This window comes from Rosa rugosa, chromosome 4, assembly GCF_958449725.1.
Source record: "Rosa rugosa chromosome 4, drRosRugo1.1, whole genome shotgun sequence".
In the NCBI taxonomy this organism is placed as follows: Eukaryota; Viridiplantae; Streptophyta; class Magnoliopsida; order Rosales; family Rosaceae; genus Rosa; species Rosa rugosa.
The window spans coordinates 52,003,019-52,020,657 of record NC_084823.1 but is presented as its reverse complement, the minus strand read 5'-3'; the positions used below and the strand labels follow the sequence as shown (position 1 = coordinate 52,020,657).

General features: G+C 39.4%; 3 protein-coding genes across 3 annotated transcripts; all 3 read right to left on the bottom strand.

Annotated features, from left to right (window-relative positions):
* Positions 1-1,886: 1,886 nt before the first annotated feature.
* LOC133746102 (protein IQ-DOMAIN 17-like) lies at positions 1,887-4,398 on the bottom strand. Its single transcript, XM_062174266.1, has 5 exons — positions 3,951-4,398; positions 3,593-3,868; positions 3,250-3,498; positions 3,039-3,143; positions 1,887-2,948 (listed from the first exon to the last, which is right to left on the bottom strand). The coding sequence occupies exons 1-5, from the start codon at positions 4,077-4,079 to the stop codon at positions 2,220-2,222; spliced, it is 1,488 nt and encodes a 495-aa protein (XP_062030250.1). The 5' UTR covers positions 4,080-4,398; the 3' UTR covers positions 1,887-2,219.
* A 4,202-nt stretch (positions 4,399-8,600) lies between these two features.
* On the bottom strand, positions 8,601-9,799 carry LOC133746319 (uncharacterized protein At5g39865). Its single transcript, XM_062174503.1, has one exon. It carries the CDS (start codon positions 9,666-9,668, stop codon positions 8,742-8,744), a length of 927 nt encoding a protein of 308 aa, XP_062030487.1. The 5' UTR covers positions 9,669-9,799; the 3' UTR covers positions 8,601-8,741.
* A 3,939-nt stretch (positions 9,800-13,738) lies between these two features.
* Positions 13,739-15,665, bottom strand: LOC133745674 (NAC domain-containing protein 43-like). The gene is made up of 3 exons (XM_062173789.1): positions 15,239-15,665; positions 14,823-15,097; positions 13,739-14,727 (listed from the first exon to the last, which is right to left on the bottom strand). Exons 1-3 carry the CDS (start codon positions 15,426-15,428, stop codon positions 13,984-13,986), a joined length of 1,209 nt encoding a protein of 402 aa, XP_062029773.1. The 5' UTR covers positions 15,429-15,665; the 3' UTR covers positions 13,739-13,983.
* Positions 15,666-17,639: the final 1,974 nt, after the last annotated feature.

Below are 17,639 nucleotides of genomic sequence, written 5' to 3'. Positions count from 1 at the left end.
TTCCACAGAGACGCATCATTGCTCTGATGCTGAGAGCTTCCGAATAAAATTGCATGACAGTGTCAAATTCAGAGAAGCGAAGATCTTTCCATTCTGCTTCTGTATTCGGAAGTATGGAGTCACAAACATTGCCATATCGTTCGCGAAGCGCATGCCAAAGCTTTATGGCGCTATCCTCATTTATGAACTCAAACTGTAGGTCACTATCCATGTGACGTTTCATGAAGGCAAGTGCCTTGGAATTATCTTTCTCAGTTTGAGGGTCTGGAGCTGTTTCTATAGGACAAAGCTCTTGGATTGTATGCAATAAATCACGGGCAATAAGGTGGATCTCGACATCAGTGACCCAAATTAAGTACCTTTTGCCTGCATAATCCAATGGAACAAAATCGAGTTTGTTCATGTTTGACATCCTGAAAGATGAAACAAGAACAAGTTAGTTTCGGAGTCAATACTTCCACGAAAACTAATATAAATAAGATTTCCGAGCTATGCTACCAAGAAATCGATTTCCAAGAATAATTGGATTAGACCGAAACAATGATGTTTGAATGGTCAAAATAGATGCTCACGAACGCTCTTAGTCCGTAGCATACGAACGCTCTTAGTTCGTTAAATCGATGCTTACGGACGCTCTTAGTCCGAAGTCTTACGAACGCTCTTAGTTCGTTAATTGCGTGAATCCCCATGATTCCGCTTTTCAAGAATCGAACCCACGTTATAAGAAAGGTGGGATGTAGAAGAAGGGAGGTTTTCAAGTCCCCGAGAAAAGAAGAAATATTTGAATTATAGGAACTTCAAAACTTACTCTTGAATACTTACTTGTATTTGGATCACGCGCGTGTCGATGCAGGCGTGATGCAGCGAAGCAATCCGAGTAGAGGCGTGCAGCGAATGTTTATAAGGTCAAGCTTGTTGAAATTCGGAGCAAATTCTCTTCTGAACAGTTTTCACTTTGATTGTTGTACTGGTCTCAAAATAACTCCGATAAGGCTGAAATTCGGAGGTCAGATGGAAGAGACAGAGATGAACAACTTTGATGAAGCAAAGATTTTGATCCGAGGTTCTGAACTAGATGTTTCGGAGCCTGCAAACAGACGGACGTGCACAGGAAAGGGGAAAGGTGCAGTCGGTGTGCGTTGGTGCTGCAGGGGCAGTAGGGATGCGTGCGCAGGGGCGCGTAGGTGCTGCAGGGACAGCAGATGTGCGGCAGAGCTGCAGGTGCAGCAGTGCAGCGACGCGGGGCTGCAGACGCACGGGCGCGTAGCGCTGGGTGCGCAAGGAGCAGGCTGCAGCGAAGGCTTGGCTAGCTCGGGCTAGGGGCTGCTGGGGCAGTAGGCACGCAGGTAGGCAGAATAGTTGGTTTCGGTTTTTGTGGCTAGAGTCGTGCTGATAACGTGTTTAAGTAAAATAGATTCGAGAGAGATTGATGAGAGAATTGTGTTTATATTATTGAGAATAGGAGCCCTATATATAGGGATTACAAAGTACTAGTTCTAATGTTACAAGGAATACCAATCCGTGTAGGATTGGGAAATCTAGAACCTTCTCTCCTATTGCTACTCCTAGTTTGATAAGGCACACTAAATCGATATTCCTTCAACATTGTAAACTATGAGAAGCAATACTAGTAAAATACACGCTAGCTAGGACACTGATCTTGATTATTTTTGTAGTAAATTTTCTAAATATTAGTCCGGCGAATAAGTTTTAGCCACCATGCCAAGTAGATGTGGATTTGCATGACATCTTTAGCTTACAGCTAGCTAGCATAACAATTCTATCTAAATCATTTTATTTTACTTTACATTGTTTCAGAGAAGGGTGACTGACTTAATTTATATATGGCATGGTACACCTTCAGAGAATAATTATTAGGACATGTAGTTTAGCAATGTATCATGAAGCATGAATCATGAGGTATGAGGTATAAATAACAGAACCATAAAAACTTAAAAGAAAAAACCACATCATGTGACAAGAAGGGGCAACAAGATTTTGGTGAATCCTCAAGTACTCAAGCCACCAGAGGCAGGTAGAAGTTGAACTATGGCAGTATGGCCCAACCCAATTGTCCTAGCTAAAACAAGAATCCTGCACTCAAAGATTAGGTTCTTATGGTTCAAAAGAAACAAGTATTAATTGCATGGAGTAATTCCTACAGAGAACTAGATTCACACTGATCATCATTTTCATTTCCGTCATCATTTTCATTTCCGTCATTGTTGTAACCACCTTAAGTCAGTGGTTGAACATGGAGAAATTTCTCCCCCTAGGCTATCAGTGTAAGTAGACAAGTTCTCCCTTGAGTCCCTTCCATAGTACCCATTTTGCACACTCTTGAAGCTAGGACTTCTCAAGCTATGTGACTCAGGGGCCGGGTACGAAAGCCGTTTCTTGGCTGAACCAACCCGGTCTCTATCTGGTGTCGATGGCCTTGACCGTGGTGCACTTAGAGATCGAGCCTTGGCCTTTGCAGACTCGGTTGCAGCCATGTAATTAGGCGCTGAACCAATGACATTATTAGTAACCCCATTTGAGCCCACTCCATATCTACACATACCACCCCTGAAACAGTAAGCAGAGCCCAAGTTTGGTGTGTGTGCTGCTGAAGAGCATCTTGGACTAGCTGAACGCACGTTTAGCGATCTGGGTTTTGAAGGAGAGGGTGTTGCAGGTGAGTGGCTGGGAGAGATGTTCATGTTATTGTAATGTGATTTGTGCAAAGGTGAAGCCATTGCAGCATTTGGGTTTGGCTGTTTTTGGTGTTGGGATGAAACGTAAGGCCTAGAAGTGTCCATTTCAACAGTTTTTATGGAGTCTCTTTTGTCGGTTGAAGCTCTGTAATTTTCCCAATTTTTTGTAGCCATCCACCGATCAAGCCATTTTGTTCTCTCTTCTAGCTCTGCTTCGTCCCCTACAGATGGGTGTCTTCTAGGCCTCCATATCTGAAATTTGGAGAAATTTAGCTTGTTGTTCTTGAGCAAATATTTTCAAGTATTCAAAAAAAAAAAAAAAAAAAAAAAAACATGTCAAACCTGGTGAGAAAAAGCATAAGCAAGTGCTTTTTCACGTTTTAAAGAAGCTTCCTTTCGATTTTGCAACAAGAATTGGTCAACTCCTTCACTCACTTTCTCTCTAGACTGTGATACAAAAGCCAGTTAAGACAGTACGTTAGCTACTTACTATGATCAATTAATTGATGTTATACTAAAGTAGTGAAGTAAGCTAAAGGCTGCAGCAACTTACAATCGACTTTCTGTCGCGAATGTCTTGAAGGTATCTGCACTCCCATAGGCTCATGTCTGTTTCGGAAAACATGGAGTTTCTGCCTCCTTCATGCGAAAGCCTGGCTCTTTCGTTCCGAACCTGATCTTGAACTCGAACCAGAGCTTGCATGCACTTCAGTGTCAACTTTGCTTGCTTTCGAACATTGTGACCTCTCACTAAAGCTTGGAGCTTTACAAGCCCCTTAAGCGCACGCAGAGCTCTCCTCGCCTAAAATAAAAAAATTAACATTAATTAACCACATTCATGCAAGTAATTTCATGATCTTAAATTCTAGTTTTGTATATGACTACATGGTACTTACTAAGTAACCTCTGAAAGCTGTTTGAATGAGTGTAGCAGCATAATGCTCTTTGACAAAATTGTTCGGCCTAGTGAGACGAACAATTTCTACTGCCGCTTGGGCAGTTGCAACAGCTGCTTCGGCCGCAGCTGCAGTGGCTACGGCCACAGCAATTGCATGTTTTTGGTCAGCAGCCAAAACAGGAGTCACAGCTATGGTTGTTTCTGTCTTTGTTGCTTCACATTGTTGAACATGTGTAGTAGGCTTTCGGAATAGCCATCTTCTCTTCTCTCTCTTCTGCATGCACAAACCCAAAAATGAGCATACAAAAAAGGAGTCAATTCAAACAATCAAACTAAGCACATTGTTACTTATTTACCTTTTCCTCCTCTTCTGGTTCATGGTCTTCTCTTCTTCGGCTGCTCTTTTGGTCATGATCCTTAGACGGAGACCAGAAGGCTCTTTTGACTATAGTCAACCATGAAGTACTACCACTTTTCTTTCCCATTCAAGTGATTGAGCAAAGTTTCAGCACCAGAGGGAATGAAGCTTATGAATGCAAAAAATGAGAGATTGAAGAGGTTAAGTAGCTAGAGCGTTTAATCTGCTTTGATGGATGAGAGAGATAATAGAGAGAGAAGAGACGTGATGTTTGTCTGTTTGTAAGAAGAATCAAGTACGAGCTCCGATATATCTGTGAAGGAACAGCAATGGTGTTTTCTAGTGGCATGCGCTATAACTAATGGAGGGTGTCAGACATTTGCCAAAATCTATGCAAAGCAATAAGGTTGAGAATTGAGATGGTGAATTGAACTTGACGCAGAGAGAGATGGAGAGGGTTTTAATGTAAGAGGAAGAATCCAAAGTCCGAGTAAAAAAAGAACAGTATTTTTGTGATTGATCAAAGCCTCAAACGCTTTAAATAAGACTGACGCGAACCAAATGGTTTCACGTGTTGTGGACAACAAACGGACGAGGGAGAAGGTGAGCATTGTAGTGATAATAGAGAAGTCAAAAGGAGGAGAGAGGTCACACGACTGCTGGGTTTATAAGTATTTGTTTGGTGGTGGTGTGACTGGTGTCCTGGTCCTCGAAGACCATGCACCAACTAAGATAAAGGCGAGCCCGTATTTCTATTCATAGGTAAAATAAAAGCATCAGAGTTGGCTTCATTCCCCAGCATTACCAGTCAAACTAGTTTGATTTGATTCTCTCTGGTCAACTTTCTTAATTAGATTTTAGTAAATTGAGAGCAACCACCATGCTTGATCCTTCCAAACTTTCCCCAGTAACATTTCTCATTTCTAAATCACTGTTTAAGTATATATCCTTGTAAATATTGACACGATTATTAAAAATCATTTAGTCATCAAGTTATTGTACAATAGATAGACAAATCGTCCTAAAAATCTAACTATTACTAATCTCGTTCTTCAACAGGAAGATTATAATAAGGCCACATTTGGTTTGCGGAATGTAAGCATCAGGAAATTAAACTTGTTCCTTTCCTGCGTGTGGGATGCAAAAGGAAAGGAAATCATTTCATGAAGGAAGAGAAAATAAGGGGGAAAGTGGTTCCTTCCAAACCCCAAATGAATCACTTCCCCCTTCTTTCCTTGCATTTATTACTCACAACATATTATTTTAGAGTAAAACTCACCACTATGGTCAAAACTTTCTTGCACCGGACAAAATGATACTCAACTTTTAAAAGTAATCAAAATAATACCTAAATTTTTAAAAGTGATCAAAATGATACCTAAATTTTTAAAAACAAATCAACTTGATACCCAACTTTCAAAAGTGATCAAAATGATACCTAAAGTTTTAAAAACAAATCAATTTGATACCTCAGTTTAATTTTTTGTAACTTTTTGTTCAAATTGATCACGTGTGGTGCAGTATTTTATGGGGTTATAATAATATTTTACACAAAAAAACTATTTTTCAATTATTTTTTATTTTACTTTGGTAATTCTCTTCTTCTTCTTCTTCTTCTATCTCTACATCTCTCTCTCTTCCCATTTTTCTTTGTTTCTTTAGAAGTTGGGAAACATCCGAACTTTATTTGTTTCTACGATCGATGGTAGAATTGAAATTAAATGGAAGATTTTTTTTTAATTCTATAGAAGAAGAAGATTGGGTTATAGATGATTGATGGCCCTTTGACCACAAATCACTTCAATTTTTGTGCTTGATTTTGCATTTGATTTAACAAAGAAGTTAAAAAAAAAAAAAAAAGGCTAAATACTGACTACTACCCTGTAGTTTGGGTCTAAAATCAATTCAGTCCCTAAACTTCTAATTTCATCAAGAACACCCCCTACACTTTCAATTTTGATCTAATAGGTCCAATTTGTTAGTCTTCCGACAATTGAGTCATTTAACTTGTTGACGTGGCTCATATATAGCTTATGTTTTATGATGTGGTGTTGAGGTGGCATGCATAGTCACTTTTGGAGTGAGTCCCACTATTAGAAATCTATCAAATAAATAGTTTTTCAACAAATAATTCAACTATAACTTGAACTCATAACAAAATATTAATGAATTGGACCTATTAGATCAAAATTGAAAGTACAAGGTTTTTTTTTTTATGAAATTAGAAGTCGAGGGACTGAATTGATTTTGGACCTAAATCACAGGGTAGTAACCAGTATTTAGCCCTAAAAAAAATAAACTAAGGTATCATTTTGATCACTTTTGAAAGTTGGGTATCAAGTTGATTTGTTTTTAAAAATTTAGGTATCATTTTTATCACTTTTAAAAATTTAGGTATCATTTTGATCACTTTTGAAAGTTAGGTATTATTTTGTCCGGTGCAAGAAAGTTTTGACCCTAGTGGTGGGTTTTACTCATTATTTTATTACATTATTTACAAACTTTTTAACAATTTTCCTGATAACTTTCCTTACTTTACCAAATATCGGAATAGAAAGTTGTTGGGAAATTTCATTTCTCTTCCCTTCCCATAAAAAAGACAAAGGAATTACTTTACTTTCCGTAAACCAAACGAAACCTAAAGAGCCGAAATGTAGTGAGCCTAAAGGCCTAAAGACATAGGGGAATATGACTTTGGAGAACCCTAAACCCCAGCATGTCTAGGGTTCAATGTCAATTAGATATATAGTTTGGCACTAAAGACCCCGACGTCGCAGCAACATAAACCATCGATGTCAACACAATTATGTGGTTGGTATGGGGAAGGGAAACTAATGATGTAAACACTGAAATTGGATATAAGTACTTCCTCTCTTTTACTTATACTTATTGTCTTCCTCTTCTTGGATATAAGTACCGAGTTCAACTGAGTTAGTGAGTTACCGATCGTGAGAACCGATCCACCCTAACTGATCATTCCCGTAATTTTTCCCATTGAATTCAAAAATTGATGGCGAGCAAACAAATTTCTAAAATCTATGTGGACCAACTTCATGTCAGTGTCACATCAATGAACCACTCCTTGATAATGGCCGGACGTCTCACCTGGTCAGATAACGCCAAGCCCAAACTAAACACACTTTCTTGGTTACTGTACTTGGAATTTGCAGTGAAAACTCAGCCCAACTTATCTTTTGTCAAAAGAGAATAAAAAAGAAATTCCAGCCCAGTTAGTTTTTCTTAAAGGAACTGGAACGTTTTACCAACCTACGCAAAATCACTAAGCAGTGAATAATAATCTATGAGCAACCTTCAGGATTCAGTGAACCCAGTGGAGAACTAGAAACTCAGATGCAAAACATAGATGTGTGCCTACTCAACAACAATTTCCGATAGCAATTGAAAAAGTGTGGAAGCAGTCAAGCAGTAGTTCCAGGTACAACACAAATTTTACCATTTCACAAATCATTGTCCTTTTAAATTTTAATGTTGGAAAGGAGGACCATCCTTTCCCGTCTTCCACTTCAATCCTCAGTAAAATTCAAACACAAATCAGACAAAAAAATCTCAAAATAGAAAAGCTTCTGAAGCAATAGCAGGCAGACATCTAACTTAACATCAGCCTTTATTCTGGACAGATTTTCCACTGAGATTGAGCTGGAAGACAAGTTCCTATGAAATTTCACTGAAAAGGGAAATGTAAGATATGATTTATCTCAAGCAAGGCATTAGCAAACAAGGTATTGTGAGCTTAGGTGAAAGCATTCGTGATCTAGAGGAGTTCCAGCTTGTTCGTCGAAAACAAAGAAGTTGCAGCAAATTTTAGTCTCAAACTATCAGAATTTGCTAACCAAATTCAAATGGCCTCACTAATCTGTGCCACCGGACTTCAGGATTCATCACTGTGGTATGAATTATCTAGTAAAAACGGAGGAGAGTACAATAGCACGTAAAAGTAATGACAAGTCAGTGTCGACTAAATTTCTGTTTGGAGGTTTTCTCAAGATACGCATGGCAAATGGTTCTCAAATGATAAACAAGCTGAATCTGCTGAATCTTCACACTAGTTCGTACAAGGGAAGAGCTATTAGCCCACTATATAGATTTCTCAAATCCAGAGCACATTGAGAGGTTGAACTCCATACGAGTCTATCACAGAACAATAATTCTCAAACGATTGAATTCGCCTGTAATGTCACAACAGATTGATCATCTGACAAGATCAGACCTCATTATAGAAAGATACGGAGTGGAACTCTAACATCCTCATTTTACAAACTATAAATGAGTGTCTATGTCCATTAATCAGAGGCCGAAAAACTATGAACACTGAAGTAAACTTCCAAGAGCTTGTAATCTATTGCCCACTCATTGAAGTAGATCAATCCACAAAAACTCATTAGGCCCCAAATTCAGAAAGATTTAGAGCACAACTATCAACAGATTCTCCGGAATTCTGCCCCAGTTTCAGTCACTCCGTTCTTTCCATGTAATTTAACCTGGCATTATGAATCAATATAGTTCTATAATGGAAAAGCCTACTCCTTTATCTCTCTAATTGTTTGTTCATGTATTTCAAACCTATGCATTGTTGAAGCAAATAGAAGATCTTCTCAAACCACAACATACATATATAAACAGACAAAAAAAAAAATAGAGAGAGTCATATTTTCCAGAAACTCAAGAAGAGTCCCCAAATAAGAAACTAAATATCTTACTGTAATAGACAGAATTCAGAAACATCTTACAAAACCCAAGCCTTGAGCTTTCTGCTTCATCAGAAAAAAAATCAGCTACAAATTGGGCAGAGCACCAACCCATTCTCATTACACTCGGGACACCTCACGACCACCGTGCCGCCGCCTCCCTGCCTCTGCCCCACCACCACCTCCTCTTTCACCACCAGCACCATCTTCGAACTCCCATTGCACTGAAAACACGGCAAGAATTTCGCTTCTCCGCACCCTTCGCAAACCGACCCGGCCCGCTTCTTGGGCAGACCTTCTAGAATCTCCCCCAACAACCCCTCCTCCACAATCTTCAACACCTCCTCGGATCCACCCACATATCTTCCCTTCACAAACAACCTCGGCGGCACCGCCGCGTCTCTGCCTTTCCCCTCCATCAAGTCATTCAGCTCTTCTCGGAATCCGCGATCCATCGACACGTCACGCTCGCAGACCATCACGCCGAGATTCTCCACCGCCGCCCGGACCGCATTGCACGCCTCGAAAGTCTTCCGCACTCCCCGCAACGACGTCGTATACAGCACCAGTTTGTTCTCTCCCCCCGGCGGGCATATACTCTCGAACCGGTCGAGCGGGCCTTTGACTAAGACAGACCGGTTCGGGTTGGAGTTCTCTTTATCCGCGGTTTTCGGGGTCCGAATCGAGAAAGGTTTCGGCGGCGGGAGCGGCGAGAACCGGAAGCTGTCGGCGTCGAGGCCGGCCATGAGCTCCCATGAGTTGATGACTTCCGGGTCGGACCGGAGGGGCTTCGGGTCGGACCAGAGCGATCTGGGCTCGGACAGGGAGCTGGGGAAGATGGAACCCAATGTGAATCGAGAAGGTGGGGTGGTGGGTGGGGGTGGGGGGTCGAGGGTGAGGAGGCCGTAGGTGGAGGAGGTGAGGGAGACGATGTGGTGGCTCAAGGCGGAGCTTCCGAGCTGGGAGAAGTCGTCGTCGTGGTTGAATAGATTGGAAGAAACGCAGCCCATGTTGGTGTTGCTTGTCTCGAACTCTGAGCTCAAAGTGTGAAGGAGTGAGAGTGAAGCAGAAGAAGAAGAAGAAGAAGAAAGGAGGAAGAGACAAGAGGTTGGGATATAGTATACAGTGAGGAGGACTTTAATTTAATAATTTGAATTAATAAAAAAAATTGTGAGGAATTGGGGGGGGGGGTTCAAGTTCAATTTTGAAATGAGGGTGAGGTGGGGGACTGTAGACACGAGCGTTTAGCGCTAAAATTTAATTCAAAATTTATTGCACAAGGTGAGTTCAGAGGCTCTCCCAATTATTGCGTTACTTGTGCCAACACGATGTCGCCTTTTCCAGTCCAACGCTTTTCTCGGGTCTCGCAACTTGGGCCTATGGGCCGATAAATTTGGGTTTTTTTTTTTTTTTTTTTCAAGACCGAGGACTCTCTTGGAATTCTAGTTAACACCACGGTTACGTTAAGACTTTGTTCTCAAATACCTAATCTTCTTCTAATTTGTCCATTTTTCTTGATTGGGAGTTGTACGTAATGTTGATTACTGAACGTTTCTTAGCATAGGAGGTCACTGCCAGGTTCTTGTTTGTTACTCTTTTGGGGCTAGTCCAAGGCCAACCCTGTCTAAGGGCGGGCTTGGCAACGGCCCAGGGCCCAAGTGAGAGGGGGCCACAAATTTTTTTTTTTTTTTAATTTAAGGTTATATATATACAAAAAAAATACTATATATAGTATATGTCGACGGCAAACGAAAAAAAAATATTTGCTTTGTTCCCAAACGCAGTGTCTTCTCTTCTCTTCTCCTCTCCTCACTTCGAAGTCGTTTTCACTTCTCCTCACTTCGAAATCGTTTTCTCTTCTCCTCACTTTGAGAATCGTACACACAATTATAGTAGAAGAATTTCAAGAGTCTCTTAACTCTCTCTAAAACTTTAAAAACAAACAAAATTTCTCTTTAAATATTGGTTTCAATGGTTTTTCAATCAAGCAATTTATTTTCATCATCTGTCACCTCCTCTCAATCTTTCTCTCCTATATTTTGCTCTTCTTCTACGGTTATCAAACACAAGTTTTGACATTCCATCGATTCAGGCTACAATAGAGATCAAAATAGGTATAATTAAATTGGGTGTTCTTCAAATTTTCTTTTATGGTGGGTGTTCTTCAATTTTTAAATTCGTTGAAATTTTGGACATTAGAAGTTCTATTACTAGCATTTTGTGGTATTTGTTGATTATTCTAACAACATTTGTGATCTCAAAATCTCGACTGTACCATCACCGCCGATGTTTAAGCCAGGTCTATTTGTATAAAATTTATTTCCCAAAGAAAAAAACAACACTCACACAGTCACACACAGCTATAGGTTGGAAAAGAATATATGGTACACTTGGGATAAATTACAATGTTCCATTATTAATTAGTTAATAATCTCTCAACACCCTTCAGCAAAATTTTGTACGTTGCAGAGAAAACTTTCTAGCAAGAGCCAAATGCTTTGGTTATAATTAAGATAGAGATCATGTGCATATATATGTACAGAAATCTCTATATCCACAGGTCCGATCCATTTATTGTCATCACCATAACTACAAAATTTAGATATCTTTCATACGAAGCTACATGGTTGTTGTGCAAATAATGTGCTTAACATAATATGCTATTTGAATCAATATTAGGAAATTTAAACAAAATTTTATTAAATTATTGTGGACAAGATGATCCATTCCTTTCTGGGTAGGGTTTGTCGGTAACTTTTTTTTGTTCTCTCTTCTTAATTTTAACCCTAAATAGAGTTTAGGATTTGGCTGTTGACATAGAAATCTAGCTAGCTAGTTTTCGAAAATATGAGTTTCGAACTTTCGATGATGTTTAATTAAGTCTTTTAGTCAATCAAGAATAAGTAAAATATTAATTCTTTCAAGTACAGTTTTTTTTTTTTTTTTTTATTTATTATTATTATTATTATTATTTATTTTTTTTCTATAAGTCTTGCAACTACAGTACTGTTCAAAATTTTCAACGACAAGATCATGCCTCTCATTGTACGAAATAGAAATCTAATGACCGATCATAAGCTAGTCGTTTAAAACATAATTTGACAAATACTTTATGATCAAAGAGATAAGATTTTCCTGTACTTTCCTTGTCAGTTTATACAAATATCGTAATATTCTCTCAAGTTCCTGTACGTCCCTGATCAAGAATGCAACTGGTATAACCGTATAGGTAGGGATACTCGATCTTCTTCTTCATATATATACCAGTCGTTTTGCAGTTCTAGCTAGTATCACGTAAAAGGCCACTTTGCATCAAGCACTTGGTGACTTCGTTAAAAGATGATCATAGTCATCATACTGGTTTTGATAGTTTGAACTTTGAACTAGGGTTTGATGAATGAACTAGGATCATAAAAGTTCCCTGGAATAAGTTGGATGAGCAGTTTGGAGTCTTCTTCAACCTAAAAGTAAAAGCTTCTCAGATCTAGGGATCTTTCTGCTCAGATCAATCAAAAACTCCAGACCGTAAGTGTCTGCCTACAGATCCATATATAATGGGTAGACAGTATAAATCATTTGGGTCAAGTCAATTATTAAAGTTTTTCATCACATTAAAGAAGGATTAGATTCAATGATTATGCTAATTAAAGGACTAACTCCGACAAATCTGACTGATCGATTCCTCTCAGCCCGGACAAGATCATCCTCGTGCCAAGACTCAAGAATACCAAGTTAAGAGTTTCAAGACAGTAAAGCATTGTTAGGTAGCAGAAACATCATCGGTCTCTGCTGCTGCTAAAATCCAAATTAATATCCGCGTACAAATACTTGGCCCTTGGCCTTTTGGTTCTAGTTAATTCTAGGATTTAAACCCATTAATACGGTTGATATTAATTTACCCCACATGGAAAAAAGTTACTACCTCCAACGCATCAACCTCCCATTGATTCCATATTGATGATGTAATGGAACTAATTCAGGGCACGTTTACTTACTTGAAATGGAAGGGAATGATTATGAGGTAAAATTATTCATACGTTTACTAACACATAAAGGAATCGGAGAATGATTCCGGGTAAAAGTATTCATGCGTTTACTAACACATGAAGGAATCGGAATGGGTGTAGGTCTCACCTCCTTATAAGGAATCGATTCTTGAATACTCAAGAATTTGATTACGAAGGGGGAGATGAGTTTAGGAATTAACTCCTCCGGAAACAATATCGATTCATTTCTTCTCTCATTCCAGTTGTCTCACATTCATGATTATTTTCTATTCCAACTAAGTAAACGTGCCATCAATTTCTTAGCTTACTCATGGCATGGCCAAACATTTTTTTAAGTCGAACATGTAATTTTAGTGATTAAAAATGTTTATTCATGGCTAAACATTCATTTTATGAGTAATATTTGTTGAAATTTCACACTCTCAATGTTACAATTTACACTGTATGTTTTCTTTTTTAAATATTAAGTTTTGTCTTTTTATAGTGTAGATTGTAAAACATGTAATGTTAAATACTAAAAAAGAAAATATGAAGTGTGATTTTCATTCCCCTATAAATATTTATTTGCATAACTGTATTCTAGATTACAAGGTCGACTTACAGAGAGGGGAATACCAGCCCCGCACAGTGAAAGAAGTACCATGGACCACTATTTTTCATGAGACAATGGCCACATGAAAATATGCGCTTAAGAATAATATGATTTTCATGGTCGCTCTTATCTTATCTTTATTGGTAAAAAAAGGTGGCCAGCTTTATCAACATCATCCTCTTTTCTGGTACTTTCGTTAGGTGGAGGTTTGAAATAACTGGGTTCCTCACTATAAATAGACTCAACAATAACCAATTGATTCGTTGGAATAACGACCTCTTACCAATATTATTATTACCGCAAATTGAACCATTGATATGCTGCATTACTACATAGCTCGATATGATGATCAATCATTTCACAGAATAAAACGATATGTATGCTTTTCAAAACAGTAGAAAAAACAAAAGGGTCAGAGCATAATTAATTAACCCAAAGAAATAATTACAAACTAGAAAATAAGAGCTAGCATGCATGAGACAGGTTGACAGCTCCCAAAATTGGACAACAAATACTTGCATAATAGACATAATATTTATTTTTAATCAAGAAAAACTAGGGTTGACAATGGCACACTATATCCCTAGTTCCCTACCTAATTTATTCTTTTGCGATGGATACAGGTATCTTCTGTAAACAGTAAACATATTATATACTTCTATTATAGTACGTGTATATATATGTCGTTAAGTCGTTTCGATGAAGCTTAATTAGGTCTTGCTTCCCTTATACCGACAGGTGGCATAATGGGTCTGATGATGACGGCGACGGCGACGATTTTGTGAAGCTCCACAGATCGTTCTCACTGTTGAAGACTTCGGATTGATTCTGCGATATTCTACCTTGACGTAGGTATGGATAAGACAACTGTAAGTCCTCATCATTAGAAGGAGGAGAAGAACAAAAGGCCATGTTAGGGTCACCGAAGCAGGACAAGTGCTTTGAGGTCTCGTCTTCATGGCCATTGAGCTGAGAGGCAACGAGCCGATCAAGGGTAGCCCAGTCATTTACAATCCTTGTTTTGGGGTCATCATGATCTGGATGATCAACCAGGTCGTTGGGTTGGTTTGTTGGAGAAGGTTGTTGTTGCTGTTGTTGTTGATGATGATCAGTTTCTATCAGCATATCATCAATGGTCTGATCATGATAACAAGCTTTGAAGCTACGGTCGTGATCGAACTGAACTGGAAGTGAGGGAAGAGAAGTTTGGCTCTCGAGCCGTGGAAGATGCATGAACCTTTCATGGAGTGACTCATGGTTCTCGATCTTGCAAGTAGTTCTTCCCATGTACAAGAGAATCTGATCGAGAACGCCGTCGTTTCTTGAACCCGGTAGCATTTGGTTATTTGGCGAGTCCATTGAGAAGGAGGCTTTAGGGCTCTCCAAGGCTTTCTGGTAGTTCTTCTTCTTAAATACCCTGCAAACCACCCACCCGTCTTCGGCCATTGACTCCCCAATTGAACTAGAAACCTGCAACAAAGAAAAGTGCATTATTCCAACTGTTTGACAATTCGCCACTAATAAATATTTGATGGCGTATATGTATATATAGCTGGCCGGCTTACTGTGGTTTCAAGACTGCTGCTGCTTTCATCAAGTCTGTATTCATGCATGATCCAATCTGACTTTTGTCCGTGGGGAGCTCGTCCCTTGTAAAACACAAGTGTCTTTCTCAATCCGATTCTTCGAATGCCACTGTAGATGATCTTGTCACGGCCGGTGGCCTTCCAAAATCCGGCAGCAGTTGCTCGATTTGTTCGAGTACCTGTTGGGTATTTCTTGTCCTTGTGGCTGAAGAAGTACCAATCGTTCTGCGGGGTGGAACCTATCTTGCACTTCTCTACACATTGAAACCACAAACAAATGAGTGATTTCATTATTTGTGAATAAGAAATATTCTCTTATTGAATAGTCTGACATGTTACATTATTCGAAGCACAATTTAAGCTAAATATCAAGGACAATAGAGAGCTATAAGTACCTTGAATGTCCCATGGCTCGAGCTTGTTAAGATCAACCTCTCGAATGACGTCAAGATCAATCCTCTCATAGGCAACTTTCTTCCTGAGATAGTAGTGAAGAAGCTCCTCTTCTGTTGGATGGAACCGAAAGCCTGGAGGGACCTGAGACTGACCATTTATAGATAGATTCATGTGATCCTCTGCAGACATTTGCAGCTAGTAGGTAGCTTAGCCAACAGGAACCCAGAAAATAAAAACCAAACTAATGTGCAGAGAGAATGAGAGAGAGAGAGAAAGAGAATTGAAGCAGTGAATTGGAAGGACAATAAGCGCAGTCATGATAATTTATAATGGGAGTAGGACGGCAAGGGTCCAAAAATGCATGAAAAGCTTTAGGTATCATGGCTATTAGTGTACTTAGTATGGGGTCCAAACCCTTGAAGAAGAGCCAACCACCTAAACCAGAGAGACGGGAGAGAGCGAGCGAGAGAGAGAGAGAGAGAGATGGCAAATTAAGAAGGGTTGTGGACCACCACTGGTATTATAGGTAGTGAAAGTGGGACCGAAGCAAAATGCGTTAGAGAGGCAACAAAACAAGTATTATTATAAAGTCAGTGGTGTGCGGGGGGGACGCCCACATCTCAACTGTGACACTCGACCTTAATATCTAGTGGAAAAGCACCTCTAGCTAATTCTCTCTCTCTCTCTCTCTCTCTCTCTCTCTCTCTCTCTCCCCCTTCCCTCCCCGGCCATGAGCGAGAACGAGAATTGAACATCATGCATTCGTTTTACTTATGCAACCACCTCAACGACAAGAAGCCAAAGAGAGGGACAGAGATGATGGGGTCGGAGCCACTGAGCTTTCGTGTGGACCCTCAGCAGAAAAACAAAGACATCATGGCCTCTTCCCCCTGCCTGTGCTGATTCAGTTCTGGAGGTTAGAATTAGAATCCCACAAGCATAGACGCCGGCCAGCTTCTTTTGGTTTCGGATCGAAAACGATGAGAGGAGGAAATACCTTCTTTTAATTATTAAGTTCGATCCTTTTGTCCTAGCTAGTTTTTTTAAGGCTATTCAATCTCAAGACATTTTACCAGTGGCGGATTCAGGATCCTAGACTTGTCTAGGCTAACTAGAAGTGCACAAATTTTTTTTTTTGAGGTTTGGAACCCAATGGGAGGCTCATCCTCACGCTTTTATAATTTTTAATCAAAACATACAACGGAGCGGACATAAAACTAAACCTTGTAAATTAAAAATTACAAGCATATATTTGTTGTAAAACAACAATAAACTAACTAAATCGTACCCTCTGAGGCCCACTCACTTCAAACTCAGCAATCACAAAATAATTATCAATGATATCGGCCAATTCTTTTTCGATGTAGAGAACCATCAAATCATAAAGAAACTCATCTTCCATCTTATCCTGTGATCCGTTATTATATTAAATACCTATAATATTATATAGATACGACCATTAAAATTATATATATCTATATTTCAGACATAACTGAGTATTCAAGTCAGCAAGTCAGAGAGTAATTAAACAATGAAACCAAGCTGCAACATATAACCATCATTATATTAAAGTCGGCAAGTCACAGAGTAATTAAACAATGAAACCATGAAACCAAATAAGCAATTAAACAATTAAACCATGAAACCAAATAAGCAATAATAGACTAATAGAGCAAATATGAAGAGCACAGAGTCACAGAGACATAAGAAGGAAACAAACCAACTAATCAAGTTGGCATTCGGCAAGTCTTTGGAATCAAAAAAGTCAACAGAGTAAGAGACTCAATACCCAGAAATCCAAAATCACACAGATTCACAGCAGCAACTCGCTCGCCAACTCCAATTCTCCAAAGTCCAAATCAAACAATCCCACGCAGGCGTGCAGCAGCAAGCCAGCAAGTCAGCCACTGACCTCCATCCAAACGCACAGGCAGGTCTGCCTACAAAACCAGTAAACCACAAAACTAGAAATTTAGAGTAGATTCATGGGATTTCCCCAAATTGCAATTTAAATCTCCATGAAGATGACAGATAGAGTAATTGTACCTGTGAAGCAGGGATCCCCAAATCGGATTGTGGGTTCACGGCGATTTCCGCGGCGGCTTGTGGGAGTATTCAATCGTTCACTTCAACTGACCTAGTGAGTAGTGACCTGTTGCGGCCTGTGAGAGACTAGGGGTATGCAATTTCGGATTTCAACAGATACTTTTTTTTTTTTTTTTGGGCTGGTATGGGCTGAAGGGACATATACTTAGAGGTTTTTGGGTCAAAATGTTGTAATGTTGTCTAGGCTATAGCCCATATAACTTTCCATGTAATTTCGCACCTGCATTTTACCCTTGTCTTTTTACGCACATTTTACTTAGTTCCTCATTTAACACAGGCCATTTCATATGTTTG